Raw genomic sequence first — 18,139 nt, 5'->3', positions numbered from 1 at the left:
AAAGTATGTGGCTTGAAGTTGCCACGGTGACCTGAGAACCTGAGATGGAGAGTGACAGAAGTGAGGTCTAAGTCCTCATCTTGGAGAAGCTGTCCAATAAATAATTTTTCAAGTTGCTCAATCATTTAGAGACAACTTCTGGAAAAATTAAAAACATAATTGTCTTTTTTTATTTTATGTTTTCTTCTATGCATTTAACTGTTCTCACTCAGCATGCCCAGTCCTTTCTGTGCCTGTTTTTGAGGTCATGACTTAGTCAACCCCGTGTCCCTCCTTCAGTAAAGGCTTATTTCTTCTTCAGTGCTTCTTCAGCAAGTCTCTTCACCAGTCACTATTTCCTCCTGAGGAACTCCTGAATCCCTCTTCCACCAACCTTCTAATTCTTTTGCAAACAGTAAAAATAAAGACATCTATAGTTATGTAATCTAAGAGTTTTGCCTTGCAAACATTTATTTTTAATGAATAATATCTATTACTCATTAAAATATAAGCCCAGTTTTACATTCTGAGTGATAGCCACATTTTCTTTCTCCTTAGCAAACTTGCAAATAGAAGACCCACAGAACGGTACCCTAAAAGTGGTACTTTCTGCTTTATATTGTTATTTTTACTAGCACTTGTTACATTCAGCAATTTCTCTGTGGTAGGTACAGTTGTCACACGCAGCTCACATCCCCACAGAGTCACTCCAGCATGTTAATGCCTCTGTCTGTGTTGTTTTTTTGTTCCACAGTAAGTACCAGCTCGTCTTCTGCTACACCATCATTGAGAGGAACAATCGCCAGATGCTGCCAGTCATTAGGAGTACCGCTGGAGGAGACTCGGTGCAGACCTGCACAAACCCGCTGGACACCTTCTTCCCCTTTGATCCCTGTGTGCTGAAGAGGTAGGTACTTTTAAACATTGACACTGGAGGAGGTGGATTTTTTTTTCTTTTTGAGACGGAGTCTCGCTCTGTCGCCCAGGCTGGAGTGCGGTGGTGTGATCTCGGCTCACCGCAAGCTCCGCCTCCTGGGTTCACGCCATTCTCCTGCCTCAGCCTCCCGAGTAACTGGGACTACAGGCGCCCACTGCCATGCCCGGCTAATTTTTTTGTATTTTTAGTAGAGACGGGGTTTCACCTTGTTAGCCAGGATGGTCTCGATCTCCTGACCTCGTGATCCGCCCGCCTCAGCCTCCCAAAGTGCTGGGATTACAGGCGTGAGCCACCACGCCCGGCCAGGAGGTGGATTTAAACGTGATACATGTTTGCTTTTCCCAAAATTGGCCACTCTTCGCCAGAAGTGGCCCTTCCTCGCTGTTGGTGAGCGTCTCGTGGTCTCCCTGCGTATATTTCACAGATGCAAAGTAGAGGATGCCTAGCAGGACTTGCCGAGTGGCGCAGGCACCCCAGAGTGGGTAGATCTTTGCCTCACTAGGAGCCAGACTGACATCAAGGGTTTTTGGGTTTTTTTTTGTTTTTCTTTAAACTGTTATTTAAACATGTAAGGTTATGGGGATAATGGTGCCAGGATAGGGGAGGGTGCTGTCTTTTCTTGCTTCATAATTTTGTGCCAAGTGTCTTGTTCCTTCCTCTAGAGACCACATCCATTCTGTTGCACAGGATAAACAAAACACAAATGATTGGCTGGGCGTAATGGCTCATGCTTGTAATCCCAGCACTTTGGGAGGCTGAGGCGGGTGGATCACTTGAAGTCAGGAGTTCAAGACCAGCCTAGCCAAGATGGTGAAACCCTGTCTCTACTAAAAATACAAAAATTAGCCGGGCGTGGTGGTGGGCGCCTGTAATTCCAGCTACTCGGGAGGCTGAGGTAGGAGAATCGCTTGAACTCGGGAGGTGGAGGTTGCAGTGAGCCGAGATTGCGCCACTGCACTCCAGCCTGGGCGAGAGAGTGAGACTCTGTCTCAAAAAACAAAAAAAAAAACCAAAAAGCGATTTATCTAGATGAGTTGTTCTAGAAAACCACTGGGCCAGCCTTAACTTGGCACTTGTATAAGGAAGCAGGATTTTTGCTTATTATGTTTTCTAAAATAACTAGCAGCATCATGACCATCTGGGATTGTCTGGTCCCTTAAGTCTTGATTGACTGAAACCAGATTAGTTGTTTTTCCTAGACTTACTTTTCAGCAAATTACTACAGAAATATAAAAAAGAGAGTTCCAGAATATTACGGTTTCATTTCCATTTGGATATACTATATCTAACTGACTTGTCAGTCTTTGTAAAGTTTAGAAACAATTTCACGTGAAAATGGAAAGATGAAAAACAGTAGTTCAATACTCCATTGACATGAGTGAATGAACTCTTATACAGAAAGAGCCACATTAGTTACAGCATTTACATAGAGGGTTGTTTTTTTGTTTTGGTTTTTTTCTTTTTTTTTTTTTTTTGAGACGATCTCGCTCTGTCGCCCAGGCTGGAGTGCAGTGGCGTGATCTCGGCTCACTGCAAGCTCCACCTCCCAGGTTCAGGCCATTCTGCCTCGGCCTCCCAGGTAGCTGGGACTACAGGCGTCCGCCAACACACCCGGCTAATTTTTTGTATTTTTAGCAGAGACGGGGTTTCACCGTGTTAGCCAGGATGGTCTCGATCTCCTGACCTCGTGATCTGCCCACCTCAGCCTCCCAAAGTGCTGGGATTACAGGCATGAGCCACTGCGCCCAGCCAGGTTTTTTTTAATGTAATTATTTAAGCCGTAGTTTTCACTTCTTGGTTTTGGGTAATAGATCTTGTGAGAAAAGATCCAAACCAATTTTGACTTCTGCTGAAGTATTTAACTTGACTTTGAAATGTGATCTTTGTTGACAGGTCAAAGAAATTCATTGATCCTATTTATCAGGTATGGGAAGACATGAGTGCTGAAGAGCTACAGGAGTTCAAGAAACCCATGAGAAAGGTCAGTTTGTGATTGATTGAGCACACTCTCGGAATCTCCTTTCTGGCTCCGGGTCACAGTCAGATAGTAAGTGGCAAGTCACTCATGCGTGTCATCCCCGCACTTTAGGGGGTCAAGGCCAGAGGATTGCTTGAGACCAGCCTGGGCAACACAGTGACACCCTGTTTCTACAAAAATTTTTTAAATTAGCTCGGCGTGGTGGTGCACATCTGTAGTCCCAGCTCCTCTGGAAGCTGAGGTGGGAGGTCAAGGCTGCAGTGAGCTGTAAATGTAGCACGGCACTCCATCCTGGGCAACAGAGCAAGACCCTGTTTTCTTTAAAAAAGCACACCGAAACCGTGCCTTACTCATTCTACCTTTATAAAATTCCAAGCCCAGGTTTTGGTGTTATTTAAAGAGTCTGTGGCTTTTTTGGATAAATTGCTTAACCAGACACTTCACATACTGACATGTGAGAAGCGAAGGTTAATTACAAATTAGCTGAACAAATTTAGATCTTTGCCACTTGCGCATTCTCACCAAGTAACAATCTCCAGTTGACTCATGTTGAAATTGACCCAGCAGTTTACATTAGTTTTATAGAGCTTCATGAATGGCTGGTGAAGACGCAGGTTGCAACACACCCTCCAGGTCACATGAGGTGGAGCTGAGACAGTTACAGTTAGAGAGGAAAGTTAGAATCCAGTAATAAAGAATTTCGCTGCTCTGTTGCTTGGGAGCACATTTGTTTTCTCATTAAAAGCAGCTTCAAGATGGCTTTTTTGTTGTTGTTTTTAATAAGTAATCATTGGAAAGCACCTTTCATCTTTTTCTCTATGTTTTGCATTTGTTGAGGGGCGTGTAATTCATTCACATTGTGTTAGGTACAAGAGCTCTAACACTGGGCAAGAATGACTCGTCATGTTTCCTGTCCCCATTGAGCTTCAAATCTGTTTGCAAGTCAGACTTGAAACAAATGATTACAATGTGTGATGAGCAGTTATGTGGGTATGTTGGTAAGAAGGAAGTGCTTATCAGAGGGAGCTTTTGTTCTGTTCTGTTTTGTTTTTTTAGAGACATGGTCTCGCTATGTTGCCCAGGCTAGATTCGGAACTCTTGAGCTCAAGCAGTCCTCCCACCTCCGCCTCCCGAGTAGCTGGGACTACAGGCTTGTGCCACTACACTGGCTTTCTTTTGAAATTAAGATATTTTCTTCACCATCTTTACAAACGTTAACACCTTCCTGAGGAAGGAATTGTTGAAAGCTTTTCAGTCAGCAATGGTGACGTTACTGATGATTTCTGATGTTTCTACAGGAGATAGTGGAAGATGAAGATGATGACTTTCTGAAAGGCGAAGTGCCCCAGAATGATACCGTGATTGGGATCACACCGAGCTCCTTTGACGCGCATTTCCGAAGTCCTTCGAGTAGTGTGGGCTCCCCACCCGTGTTGTACATGCAACCCAGTCCCCTCTGACGGCAGAGATTTGTGACTGAGTGTGACATTTGGGATTCCTCATCACTCGTCATACCCTCAGTACCCAGCTCGTGCCATTGGGCATTGATGGCATTGAGCTGGAGCGAGTGCCTGCGGCTGTGGCACTTCCAGGTTCGACTGAATCAAGCATCTGAAGACTGGGTTTTTTTGTTGTTGTTGTTCCCCTTACAGACAAAATGAAGACTATCATGTGCAATCTTTTACAGTGGAGTTGATGATATATTTGGAAGGATTTGCTTGTTTAATATGTACATTTTTTGTGTTAACAGCTTTTTGACACAATTACTGGGTAATTTCTAACATAGGCAGCAGACTGTTTCACGGGTTGCTGTTTTAACATGGGTTTTTGTCAGATCCATGGTCATAGGACTTTGCTGATCAGCTTTCAGTGAAGAATCCTCTAAGTTAAAACTTCTATTTAAAGACTTTAACTATTTAAAGAAAGTGTTTATTTTGGCTACATTGTTCACCTTCTGCTGTATTGGTATTTGTCTGTTGGGATTTCAAGGGAGTGTAGAGAAGATAGAAAGCCAAGAGCTGGCCCGACGTGGTCTGGGACGCAGAGTTGGAGCTGGCACTGAAGATCTCCAGGGACTTCAGAGACCAATAAAAGCCCATAGGGAAGAGAGAGGGGATATAGAGAAACAGGATCAGATGTGTAATATACTTGGCACAGCGAAAAAATGGATTTAAAAGACAGAAATGGAGGTCCAGGTAGATGTAATTCACACGGACTGAAAGTGAGCCTGGGCTTGTGTGAAACACATGAGATTGGATTTGACCCCTTGGCTCTCAAGTGTCCCCTTAGATCTAGAACTGCTCCATGGTGGCCATCAGATCAAGTCAGTTTTGATCTGCATCAGTTAGTTATTGAGAATTTCTTTGTTCAAACAGGAAAATTTTTTTAGATTATTTGGTGTTACGGTTTTGCTCACAACAATAGGTGGAAGTTTCTAGTGCAGTCTTGGTCTGATGGCTGTGCGTATCGTACATTCGGCTTGGTGAAATCCTTCTCTAAAGCCTCTTTGTATTTTTATAACTAAACAGAGGAAGTCTTCAGAAGACCTCGCTTTATAACAAATTTGTGCAAACACTGCTAGAGTCATTTTGAAGCTCAAGCATTTTCACTTTGTTTCTTACATGTGTACTTTTTTGTTTACTTGTGAAAATGGCCATCTTTAAGCATATTTATTTTCTGGCACTTCTATTTATTTAAAGGCAAGCAATATTTTGTTGATCATAAATATTTTGTAATGAAATACGTCCTCTTTCCCAGGGCTTTGTATGCGCTTGTATAATTACATTGATGGCAATGTAGAGTTTGAATTTCAGTGTGTAAATACTTTTTTGGAAAATAGAAATTTTTATTGCTTTAAAGTTTTGGATATGGGTGGTTTTCTTTTGGGGGCTTGGTGGAAAGTCATTTGAGAACTTTAAGGTTCTCTTTTTAACTGCTGGCAAAATGTTGATTTTTTTATATTAGATAAAATGAGTAAATGAAATTCCCCAGAAATTAATAGTAAGTGGGGTCTTTGTGGGTTGGGAAGTAGTTTTAACGTAGAAAGATATTTACAGATAAGTCTGTTTAATTTCAAAGAGTTTGTGAAAAAAAATCCATGGTGAAAATAAAACAATGACATGGTTAATCTGGAACTTTCATTCTTATACCAATAAAAGGTACCTCAATAACATGTTCTTTCAATTTCTGTTTTTTTTTTTTTTATTTAATGTATTAAAGCATTTTGCAGTGGAAAACTCCTGAGGCATTGCTGTTGAAGAGGGAGAAATAGTGCTGGTGTGCTGGGGGGCTTGATGAAATTCATTGCATGCCGGGGTGAGGATGGCTTCCGTGTGCACCGTATGAAGTATCCGCGACTCTCCTTAATCATACCCAGCCAAGAGTGATTGAGGCTTGAGCAGGTCCAAGGGAAGCAGACACTTCTTTCAAAAAGTTACATGCTTTGAAGGGACATCTATGGGGAAAAATACTGTGAAATCGCCTTAGAAATTGCATGCCAACAATGGGAATTTTTCCTTTCACTAAAAAGCAAGCTGTCAGTTGTAGGAGTCTCCAGGGTCTGTCCTTTTGTCTGTGTGCTCTGGTTTGGTCTTCCTTGATGAGAAGTGGCTGAATTTTTACAAGTCAACTTACCGAGTGCCACGGGCTTCCTTTCCTAACTAGCTGTTTGACCTTGAGCAAGTTACCTAACCTTTCTGAGCGCTAATTAAACTGTAAAATGGGAAAAAGATACTAGTGTAAGGCTTTAAGGATTCGATGCATGTACAAGTTAACGGCCGTTGTTTTCTTGTAAGAAAGGAAGCACTTTCATGGGAAGTTTTTTTCGGTTAAAGATAACTTCCATTTCTTCCATAATACCTACCTCCCTGGTACCAACTTAGATCTGAACTGGAGAGGAGGAAGCAGCGTGTTTCCCTTGCCAGGCAGTGCTTAGGATGGTGGTTCTTAACCCTAGCTGTGCCCTAGAATCAGTCCCTCGGAGTGCTGAGAAATAAGGATGCCCAGGCTCACATCACACACCAACTCAACCTCTGATTGAATCAGTCTCCAGAAGAAGGGTCTGGATGTGGATGGTTTTTAAAGCCCCCTGGTGATTCAAAGGTGCAGGTTGCCTTGAGAACTGTTCATTGGTTTACAACTGCATACTTTTCTTGTTTCAACTAATTGAACATCCAAAGCTCCACCATGTTTTGTTCCATCAAATGCTTTCCTTTTGTGTGTTTCAGTCTGACTCTGGATCGTTGAGTAGGATTTATAATGTATCTAATAATTTGGGGCCAGGTGTGGTAGCTCATGCCTGTAATCTGAGCACTTGGGGAGGACAGTGAAAGGATCTCTTGAAGCTAGGAGTTTGAGATCAGCTGGGGCAACATAGTGAGACCCCCATCTCTACATTAAAAAATTTGAAACACAAATTGGGATCCTTTCACTAAATATTTACTAAGGTTCTGTATAATGTTCATCATTCTTTTTTTTGAGACAGTGTCTCACTTCACTCTATCACCCAGGCTGGAGTGCAGTGGTGCAATCACGGCTCAACAACTGCAACCTCTGCCTCCTGGGTTCAAGTGATCCGCCCACCTCAGCCTCCTGAGTAGCTGGGACTACAGGTACGCACCACCATGCCTGGCTAATTTTTGTATTTTTAGTAGAGATGGGGTTTCACTATGTTGGCCAGGCTGGTCTTGAACTCCTAACCTCAAGCAATCTGTCCGCCTCGGCCTCCCAAAGTGCTGGGATTACAGGCGTGAGCCACCATGTCTGGCCTCAAAAAAGTGTAATTTAAAAAATATTTCCCTGTATATATTCTTTGAACCTTGCCATCAGCCATCTTGTGAGGCAGGTTGGTTTCCTATCTTAAAGAAACAGGCTTTCCAACATTGTTAATTAGTGCTTTCTTTTTCTTTTTCTTTTCTTTTTTTGAGACGGTCTTGCTGTAATCACCCAGGCAGGAGTGCAGTGGCGCAGGAGTGCAGTGGCGCAGTCGTGCCTCATTGCAGCCTTGACCTCTCGGGCTTGACTGAGCCTCCCGAGTAGCTGGGACTACAGGCCTGCCACCATGCCCAGCTAATTTTTGTATTTGTTGGAGAAGCAGGGTTCCCTGTGTTGTCCAGGCTCGTCTCGAACTTCTGGGCTCAAGTGAGTCCTCCTTCGGCCTTTCAAAGTGCTGGGGTTACAGGCATGAGCCGCAGTGCTGGCCACACACCTGCTATTGCTTCCTCATTGCCTGTAGACCAAAATTTGTGGAGCTGGGGTGGGAAGAGAGGTAGGGGTGTGGTTTCCTGCTTGTTATCTGGCTCATTTAGTCCTTTAACACAGGACTCAGCCTAGGAGATTGATAACCTGAGATTACGTGAAAAAAGATCACCCAAAAGTGAAAAACCAGTTAGGCAAACTGCACCAGCCCCAGGCAGAACCTACAGAACCTTGTTCTTCACCTTTGCACTTCCAAATGCCTCACTTTGATTGACTACTCTTTGCTCTGCAATTCCAATAATAGCTATCTTTAGAGTGTTTAGTTTGTACCAGGTGAGACAAACATGCTATTCTACAAAACCAGTTCAGAGAAGTTAAGTAACTTGCTCCAGGCCAGCCTGCTGGTCATTGATCACCCTGGATTCAAACCCTGTTTTTAGCTCTGAGCTTCCCAGTTGGGACTTACTTAATGTCGCCTGCGTTAGAATGAGTTGTTTACAGTCTAGGAGCATCTTATAGTGATGGAGAGCACTGGCTTTGGAATCATGCAAAGCTAGGTTCAGTCTTCGTTCTACTATTTATTTCTACCACTTTGAGCAAGTTACTGTATCTGTTATAACGGAGGTGTTGATAGTAGCTCCTACATTTGTGAGGACAAATGACAAATGAGGTGTTGATAGTAGCTCCTACATTTGTGAGGACAAATGAGAAATGTAGGTGTAATAATACAGAGAAATAATTTCCTGGTAGCTAGAAATAGAGTTATTTTGGGTGAGAAGTTGGGTAACCTGGCGATGGGAACACCATCTTCTACAGTCACTTCTTTACTGTAGTAAATTTCCTGGTATTTTTGTTGAACGGGGTGTGTAAGCTGAGGGGGAGATTTATGAAAGAAGACGATGAATACGGATGATAAAATTCTAATAAAGTTTCTGCTCTATCATGTGGCTCCTCTGTATCTTTTGTAAAATTACTTTTTGTTAATGTGCTGCAGAGTCGGATGAATTTGAGCAATATTTCCAAGTTTTAGAAGAGAGCTCCACGGTGAGACGCCTCTCACCTTGGGGACCTGTCCTCAGATTAAGGGCTCTGCAGTCAGTATCCGCAAATCCTTCCCCCACGGTTCCCAGCCCACCTGTGAGTGGCCTATTGGATTCCAATCACGACGTGTTAATCGATGATCTCTTTAGTACGTGGGGCTAGCACAGTTCAGGATATATTTTCTCAGTTTAAGACCATTTACATTTATTTTTATTATTATTTTTAGAAACAGAGTCTTCCTCTGCAGTGCCCAAACATAGCTCATTGCAGCCTCCCACTCCTGGGGTCAAGAGAGCCTCCCGCCTCAGCCTACAGAGTGGCTGGGATTACAGGTGCATGCCACCATGCCCAGTTAATTTTTAAATTTTTGGCAGAGATGAGGGTATGGGGGAGGGTGGGTCTCACTAGGTTGCCCAGGCTGGTCTCGAACTCCTGGCCTCAAGCGATCCTCCTGCCTCGGCCCCCCAAAGTGCTGGGATTACAGGCGTGAGCCACCGTGCCCGCCTGATTAGGTTTATTATTACTCATTGAATGCAATCCTACCGAGCTGCACAGCAGGGTCCCAAACTCAAGCCTGTGGAAGGTCGCACACCTGGGAAGCGTGGAGCAATGACCTAAAGCGCAGCAGTCGGAGCCAGAACCCACCCAGGGAACTCGCCTGGAGGATCTCTTGGCTGGTGCAGCTGCTCCCTGGCCGCTCCCCTTTCCCCGCTCCTTCACTCCCACGCTTTTGGGACTACCCTTCCCAGCGCCCCTTGCGGAGGAGGCGGGCCGCGCGCTGCTTCCGGGGCCGATTCCTGTCTTTGGACTACATTTCCCGTGAGGCCTTGCGACCCTGTCCTGGATTTCTCCAGTCTCTTCGGCCAGCTCCGCCTCCGCCTGGACTCCACTTCCCGGCAGCGCCCGCGGTGGGGCGGGGCCGGACGAGGCGGGACGCGCGGGACGCGCGGCCCGCGGGGCGGGGGCGGCGGGGGCGGCGGGGGCGGCGGGGGCGGCGGGGGCGGCGGGGGCGGCGGGGGCGGCGGGGGCGGCGGGCGGCCCGGGGCTGCAGGGGCAGGAGCCGCCTCCTCCCAGGGCCTGCCTGGGCGGCCGCCTCCGCTATGCCGCTGCTAGCCGAGGGGCGGCGGGTGAGGCTGCAGCAGTCAGCCGGGAACCTCCTCCGATCCCATCCGCCTTTGGAGGTGAGTGGGGCGCGGAGCGGGGCTTCGGGGCGGGCCCGAGGGGAAGCTGCAGGGCGGGCGAGCGCCCTCCTCACCCCACCGCTGCCCGCCTCACGCGACACAGACTTGAAACTTAGCCCTGTTGGCACATCCGGAGCCCCGGCCGTCGGCTCGCGTCTTCCCCTTGAGGGGTGCGGGAGTTTTTGCCTTCTTTAGACTTCAGCAGGCTGCCGCGGAGGCCACTGTCTGACAGGGGAGGGGACGGGGGTCCAGAGAGGTTAGGTGACTTGCCCAAGGTCGCACAGCACTGCGGCTCGGGGACACGCCGGGACCCCCATTCCCAGACGGGGTGGCTGCAGCCCCCAGAGGGCTCTGTCCGTTTAGGCAAATATGGCCGCCCGCCTTCGGGGACCCGCAGCCTGCGGTGAACGTTGCTTTGTCCCTGCGTCCGCGTGAAGCAGGAGGTTATTCCAGGGTGGGCTTCGGAGAGCGTTTGGCCTGGGGGATCTTGGCGGGGACCCCCAGTCCTTCCTCTTCTCTCTCCCCTACCCCCGGAGCGTAGGGCGCCGAGTTATTTTTAGCCGCAAGAGAGAGCCCTGCTTTCCGCAGCTGGGCCACAGGACCACGCCCTGATGCACGGGTTTTGTTTTTGTTTTTTCTGCTTTTGTGCTCAAATAGATCTCTGAACTCTTGTCCACGCTTCTGCAGGGACTGTCGGCAAGGGGGTTCTCAGGTTTTAAAAAGAGCGGGGCGTGGCGACAGGGGGCAAACGTCCTACTTGCCATAGATCCTGTTAAAGGGGAATCAATCATTTCGTTGATTTGAGAGTCAAATATCGAGCCCCTAATATCTGTTGGGCACCGTACTGATCACTGTCCCTGCCCTCGAAGTGTTTGTAGTCTAGAAGGGAGAATGGTTTCTGATGAAGAAGACTCAGATACTATAAACTGTTAAGCGCCATAAAGAAAAAGCATCCCCTTTCACTCTGAATGGGAAGCACAGGAACCTGACCAAGTGTGTTGGGTTGGGGAAGGCATTTAGAGGTTTCATCTGTCACAGCTGTACAGTTTGTGATTATTTTGTTTGCTTGTTTGTTCTCTATTTGATCTGTCCCCAGAATGTAAGCCTCCTGAAGGCAGATAAGAGTAGTGTCCTCACTTTTGTATCCTCAGAGTGTAGGACGGTCCCTGGCATAGAATTGGCGCTCAGTAAAGATTTGTTGCATAAATGGCACAAAATGATCCCTGAACGTGTTCTGAAGGGTGACAAGGACTTACTGACGGGGAGAAGGCAGACAGCTCTGTGTGATTCTCAGCTTGCATTTCAGGACCGACCATCGTCTGTTAGCCAACATGCACCGAGCTAGGCGTGGTGGCGTGTCACTTTATCCTTGCATTGTGTTACTGTCCTGTTAACTAGCGAAGTCGAGAGTAGGACTCACCAAGGAAAAATAATTTCAGCCGCCTGAAGAATTTAGGGGATGCTCTACTTTTATGTCTGTTTGAAAATGTCCGTGATAGAAAGTTAGATGGGTGTCTTGGGCTGCACACTTAAGTGTGGAGGGGGATTTGGTGACACATTGGGGCTGCTCCTCTCGGAGGAAGGTTTTGGCCTATTTAAGAAGATTTGTCCTAGAAAGGCTATGTACTGGGGACCAGTTTGTGTTACAGGAACTTTGGAAGGGGGCGATCACTTTGATTTGCGGCAGTGTAAGTGAAGAAGGATGCAGGCACGAGAGAGATTTGAAAAGGAGAAGAAGGGTGAGGGCATCGCAGCTGGGCAAGCCGCCTGGGGCGCGGCGGGCAGGAGGGGAAGGGCCCAGTGGGTGGGTGGCCTGGCCAGTTTCTCCAGAGCAGCCAGGGTGAGGAGGGGAAGCATGGAAAGTAAAGCTACAGGGGTGGATTGTACCCAGATGACCAAATGACCAAGGGGCTTAGATGGACCTTTCACCTACTTAGCAACAGGGAGACATTAAAGGTTGGGGTGTTTTTGTTTTTGTTTTTTTTTGAGACTTAGTTTTGCTCTGTTGCCCAGGCTGGAGTGCTGTGGTGCAATCTCAGCTCACTGCAACCTCCGTCTCCCAAGGTTCAAGCGATTCTCATGCCTCAGCCTCCCAAGTAGCTGGGATTACAGGTGTATGCCACCACGCCCAGCTAATTTTTTTATTTTTGGTAGAGACGGGGTTTCACCGTGTTGGCCAGGCTGGTCTTGAACTCCTGACCTCAAGTGATCTGCCCGTCTCGGCCTCCCGAAGTGCTAGGATTACCGGTGTGAGCCACTCCACCCGGCCTGGATTATTTTTATATAATAAAGCAGGGTGTCCTCTTTGTAGGAAAGCAAAATATAATAATACAGAAAAGAAAAAAAAATGTATGACTACAACCATTCTTCAGTTTGGTGAAAGTCCTAATGAAGGTTTTTCTTTGTATATACTTTACTTTTTTAAAAAAAATGATAGCTTACTATATGTTGCTATACATTATACATTATAGTGTGTTTTTCATGTAACGATGTGTTCTGAGTATGGAGTACCAACAGTTAGAAGCCTGTGTGTAGCTACGACTAGCAAATAACAACAATAACAGTAATACAGTGGAAGCTGCCAAGCACCACAGCAAGAGTTACTGCTATTCCCATTTTACAGATGAGGACTGTGAGGCACAGAGAGGCTGGGAAACTGGCCCCAGGCCCCACATCCTGGGAGTGGTGAAGCCAGGATTGGAACCCTGGCAGCCTGCCCTTGACTCTGGAGCTGCGCTATTCAGTACAGTAGCCACGAGCCATGTGGTTACTTAGGATTTAAATTAAAAATCAATTACAATTAGATAAAATTGAAAACTCAGTTCCTCAGTTGCAGTAGCCACATTTCAAGTGCTGAGCAGACGGCATGGCTACTAATGAGACAGTGTGAATATAGACGGTGGCCATCCCTGCATAGAGTTCCTTTGGCCAGAGCTGTTTAGAGCCCTCCCTTAGTCACTCTTAACCAGTCACTGGGTACTCGGTAACCAGTCCTGCAACATCTTGGGTAATATAGTTCCACAGAGTCTACAAAATGCTTGCAGCGTAGCTTAGTTCCTGCTTTTATTATTTATTTATTTTTTGAGAGATGGAGCCTTGCTCTGTCACCCAGGCTGGAATGCAATGGCGTGATCTTGGCTCACTGCAACCTCTGCCTCCCAGGTTCAAGCGATTCTCCTGCCTCAGCCTCCTGAGTATCTGGGATTACAGACATCCGCCACCATGCCCGGCTAATTTTTGTATTTTTAGTAGAGATGGGGCTTCAACATGTTGGCCAGGCTGGTCTGAAACTCCTGACCTCAAGTGATCCTCCCGCCTCAGCCTCCAAAGTGCTGGGATTACAGGCGCTAGCCACTGTGTTGGGCCTCATAATTTCTTATATAGCATTGTGCTTTACAGTTCACAAATCATTTTCATGCCCCTCTCCTGTTTGTAAAGGAAGAATTGACAAACAGGACAGCAGGCGTGAGGGTCACATGATCATCCCCCAGGTCACAGCTAGGTGATTGGCTAAGACACAGGTCAACAAGCCACCGCTCATGGGCCGGACCCTGCTTATGTATAGCCTATAGGCCAAGAATGGTCTTTATATTTCTCAAAGGTTGAGAAAAATCAAAATAGTATTTTGTAACGTGGGAAATGGTGTTGAAATTAAAACTTCGGTGTCACCTATAAATAAAGTTTTATTGGAACACAGCCACATCTGTATTGTCTATGGCTGCTTTCACTTCATAACAGCAGAGTAGAGCAATTGTGACAGAGACTGCGGCCTTGCAGAACCCCAAATATTTCCTGTCTGGCCTTTTTCAGAAAATCTGCCGGTCACTGGGTTAAGAGAATACTGCCATTGAATAGGAATTGGGAAATGGGGATGAGGGACTGAGGGAAAAGTTTTTTTTTTAAAGCAAATATTAGTATCTAGAGAATATTAGAGGTTAAGAAAAGTGGGACTACTTGCATATGAATTTATAAAGTAGGACTGTGTGTTTTTCCAAAGAAAGGAAGTTTGGCTAAACTCTTTTCACTACTTAAAAGAGCAAAAATTAGCCAAGTGTGGTGGCGTGCGCCTGTGGTTCCAGCTACTGCAAAGGATGCTGAGGTGGGAGGATTGCTTGAGCCCAGGAGTTTGAGGTTGCAGTGAGCTATGATCCGGCCACAGCACTTCAGCCTGGGCAACAGAGTGAGGCCTTGTCTGTGAAAAAAAAAATTAAAAATAAAGTAGAGGCTGGGCACAGTGGCTCATGCCTATAATCCTAGCACAAGTGGGGTGGCGTGCGCCTGTGGTTCCAGCTACTGCAAAGGAGGCTGAAGCAGGAGGATCACATGAACCCAGGAGTTCGAGACCAGCCCGGGCAATACAGGGAGACCCCATCTCTCCAAACAATACAAAAATTAGCCAGGTGTGTTGGCTCACGCCTGTAGTTCCCAGCTCCTTGGGAGGCTGAGGTGGGAGGATTGCTTGAGGCCAGAGGCTGCAGTGAGCCACGATCTCGCCGCTGCACTCCAGCCTGGGAGACAGTAAGACCCTGTCTAAAAAAAGAAATTAAAAGATAGAGCAAAGCAGTCTGCTGTTTTAGTTTTCTGGCATTCTCTCTTATAATTTTTGCTTTTATTTCTTTGGGAAATCATAGGAGCTGTGTTGAAGAGAGACATGATTTTTGGTCTTTGTGAAAGCAGTAATTAATTTCTCACAAATAGCTTTGCTTTTGAGTGGTGACCCAATTGTGAACATGAGTGTTAAAAATTCGCCTTTGCGCCCTCCCTTCTCTTCCCTTCCCTCAAAGAACAAAGCAGAAGGTAAGTATCTCAGGAGTAATCAAGAGGGAATTCTGAATTCTCCCCTGTTATTCTGAACTAAGGTGAGGTAAGATGTGGAATGAAAATGAGAGGCTTTCACCTGTAGAGGTGTTCTGAGTTTTAGAGCAGTCACACCTGTTTCTCATTGACTTCTGGAGCAAGCAAGGCTGTCTTGCCCATCTAATTTTACACTGCAGTTCATTTAATCTTTAGTTTGTTTCTTAAATTAAGGGGCTTGTCTCATTTTCATTGATACCTTGCTTCCAGTTAATGGAAGTTTATAAACAGAAGAAAACACCATGTAAGTAATCAAGCTGATCATTATGTTTATTGCATCTCTTCTTTTAGTTTAATTTTAATTTTTTTTTTTTTTTTTTTTTTTTTTTTGAGGCAGGGTCTTGGTCTGTCACCCAGGCTGGAGTACAGTGGTGCAATCATGGCTCACTGCAGCCTCCACCTCCTGGCTGCAAGTGTTCCTCCTACCTGAGCCTCCAGAGTAGCTGAACTACAGGCACATGCCACCACACCCAGCTAATTTTTGTAATTTTTGTAGAGACAGGATCTTCCTTGTTGCCCAGGCTGGTTTTGAACTCTTAGGCTCAAGCAGTCCTCCCTCCTCAGCCTCCCAAAGTGCTGGAATTACAGTTGGGAGCCATCGCACCCAGCTGCTCTTATGTTTTATTAAGGGAGCACTAACCTAAATTAGCACCAGTCATGCGAAATGGCAAGAAGCTGATAGAAGACTAAGACTGCAAAACTGTCTTCCCGTGTAGACAATACATACATACATTGTCTAGACATTTGAGGAAGATTTTGTTCATCCAGGAGTTTGTTGCAAGTAAGAAGGAAATTATGATACATTGTAGTGTTGTATCAATTTAACATTTTTGAAAAAGTTTTTGTTAAATAACCACTGAATTTTTAACCACTTTTTTTTACAAGCTTACTAAATAAGTTTGTACAAATACTCAGATTATTGACACTTAGTATTAACATACCTTTCGTAAATTTGCCTTATCCATTTTGTTCTTGTACTCTAATAATAACTGTGTGGTAGAACATTGAGAAGAGAGGACGACAGCCGCAGGAATCACTCATGTTTGCTCTTTTGGCACAGCCATGCTTGTATTGGTGAAATTTCCTTCCAGTATTTTTCTCTATGGGGATAAGCATTTAATCATTGTTGTATTAACGGCACATTTATAGCTCTTTAAAACATTTTTTGTACTTTTGTATTTTGCTTTGCAATTAGCATTTCAAAACTCTTTTTCCCATAGTTTTCATTTCTCACGACGGTGCAGTTAGTGGTTGTGACTTGGTTCTGTGCCTAATGTACTTACCTTTTCCATTGTTGCTCCCAGCTTTTTGCCATTACAAATTACACAGGGGGCTGGGCACGGTGGCTCATGCTATAATCCCAGCACCTTGGGAGGCCAAGGCAGGCAGATCACTTGAGGCCAGGAGTTTGATACCAGTGTGGCCAACATAGTGAAACCCAGTTTCTACTAAAAATACGAAAAGCCGGGCATGGTGGCACACGCCTGTAATCCCAGCTACTGGGGAGGCTGAGGCATGAGAATCGCTTGAACCTGGGAGGTGGAGATTGCAGTGAACTGAGATTACGCCACTGCACTCCAGCCTGGGCAACAGAACGAGACTCTGTCTCAAAAAAAAAAAAAAAAAAGATAAAAGAAATAACACAGGGATGAACATATTTTGAGTTATTTCCTTAGGACAGATTTCCAGAAGTGAAATTACTAGGTTAGGGACTAAGGTAAAAAAGCGGAGGCCAGGTATGGTGGCTTATGCCTGTAATCCCAGCACTGTAGGAGGCCAAGGTGGGTGGATCACTTGAGTCCAAGGGTTTGAGACCAGCCTGGGCAGCATAGGCAGGCCCCATCTCTACAAAAAGTATAAAAATCAGCCAGGTGTGGCGGTGTGCGCCTGTACTCCCAGCACTTTGGGAGGCCGGGGTGGGTGGATTGCTTGACCCCAGGAGTTTGAGACCAGCCTGGGGAGCATAGGGAGACCTCGTCACTACAAAAAGTATAAAAATCAGCCGGGTGTGGTGGTGCAGGCCTGTAGTCCCAGCTATTTGCGAGGCTAAGGTGGTAGGATCGCTTGAGCCTGGGAGGTGGAGGCTGCAGTGAGTTGAAATTGTACCACTATACATCAGCTTTGGTGACAGAGTGAGAGACTGTCTCAGAAAATAAAAAAGAGGGGATGTGATTTCAGAGCCATCCATCCACTATTCCTGTGTAATCTGATTCTCTTTACAATGGTAAAATTGTTAAGAGTCTCACACTCTTTAGTAAAGAACTGTGATAGCTGGGTGTGGTGGGTCATGCCTGTAATCCCAGCACTTTGGGAGGCCAAGGCAGGAAGATTGCTTGAGCCCAGGAGTTCAAGACCAGCCTGGGAGACATAGTGAGGCCCTGTCTCTTTAAAAACAACAACAACAACAACAACAACAAAAAACAAACTATAATAAAGGGTTTTTGCATCTCATTTCATAGGTTACTATGACATCTGATTTCGTAGGTTAAAAAAACCACCGCGCAGAACCTCATCGTTTTCTCTGCATTGTTCTGAATGACCGTGGCTGCTGCCTTTTTCTTTGAGCCTCTCTGTCCACTGACACACTCCCCACACACTAGCGTGCTGCCCACGCAGAGCCCGCTTTGGCTCTCTCCACATCTTTAGTTTTTCCATCCTCACTAATTTACATCACTATTTTATTTTTTTTTTACTTAAACAGGAAAGAGCCAGACTTCTCAGAGGTCAGTGTGTTCAACAAGTGGGACCCCAGGGCTTTCTGTATGTTCAGCAAACAGAGCTTGTAGTGGCCTCCCCAAAGGATGGTAGGTTAGGAAGCAGTGAATTGGGCGCTATCCCAAAAGGCTATTGCATATTTTATTTTATTTCTTTTTTAAACAGGCTCCATCTCCATTCTGGGTTCTGATGATGCCACTACTTGTCACATTGTGGTCCTGAGGCACACAGGTATGATGAGAGAGGTGAAGGAAACCA

The 18,139-nt window shown here is 45.8% G+C and overlaps 2 protein-coding genes across 10 annotated transcripts in view; both read left to right on the top strand.

The window, feature by feature from the left end:
• The window catches only part of LOC129047188 (RNA polymerase I-specific transcription initiation factor RRN3), a 34,855-nt gene extending 28,789 nt beyond the window's left edge, over nucleotides 1–6,066 (top strand). For all 4 annotated transcript variants that reach the window (XM_054533502.2, XM_054533501.2, XM_054533504.2 and 1 more), the window contains 3 exons: nucleotides 734–886; nucleotides 2,810–2,897; nucleotides 4,193–6,066. In XM_054533502.2, coding sequence (XP_054389477.1) covers nucleotides 734–886; nucleotides 2,810–2,897; nucleotides 4,193–4,354 — 403 coding nt within the window. In that variant the 3' untranslated portion in view covers nucleotides 4,355–6,066. The remainder of the gene's footprint in view (nucleotides 1–733; nucleotides 887–2,809; nucleotides 2,898–4,192) is intronic.
• A 4,110-nt stretch (nucleotides 6,067–10,176) lies between these two features.
• LOC100449883 (protein N-terminal asparagine amidohydrolase) overlaps nucleotides 10,177–18,139 on the top strand; it is a 34,570-nt gene continuing 26,607 nt past the window's right edge. For 3 of the 6 annotated variants that reach the window (XR_008514415.1, XR_008514414.1, XM_063717601.1), the window contains exons 1-2: nucleotides 10,179–10,312; nucleotides 18,047–18,112. The gene's annotated coding sequence lies outside the window, so the exon portion shown is untranslated. Of the gene's footprint in view, nucleotides 10,313–18,046; nucleotides 18,113–18,139 lie in introns of all 6 variants that reach the window. The other 3 variants (XM_063717600.1, XR_010137822.1, XR_008514416.1) reach the window with 3 other exon arrangements.

Source organism: Pongo abelii, chromosome 18 (genome assembly GCF_028885655.2).
Source record: "Pongo abelii isolate AG06213 chromosome 18, NHGRI_mPonAbe1-v2.0_pri, whole genome shotgun sequence".
In the NCBI taxonomy this organism is placed as follows: domain Eukaryota; kingdom Metazoa; phylum Chordata; class Mammalia; order Primates; family Hominidae; genus Pongo; species Pongo abelii.
This window is presented reverse-complemented; position numbering and strand designations above follow the sequence as displayed.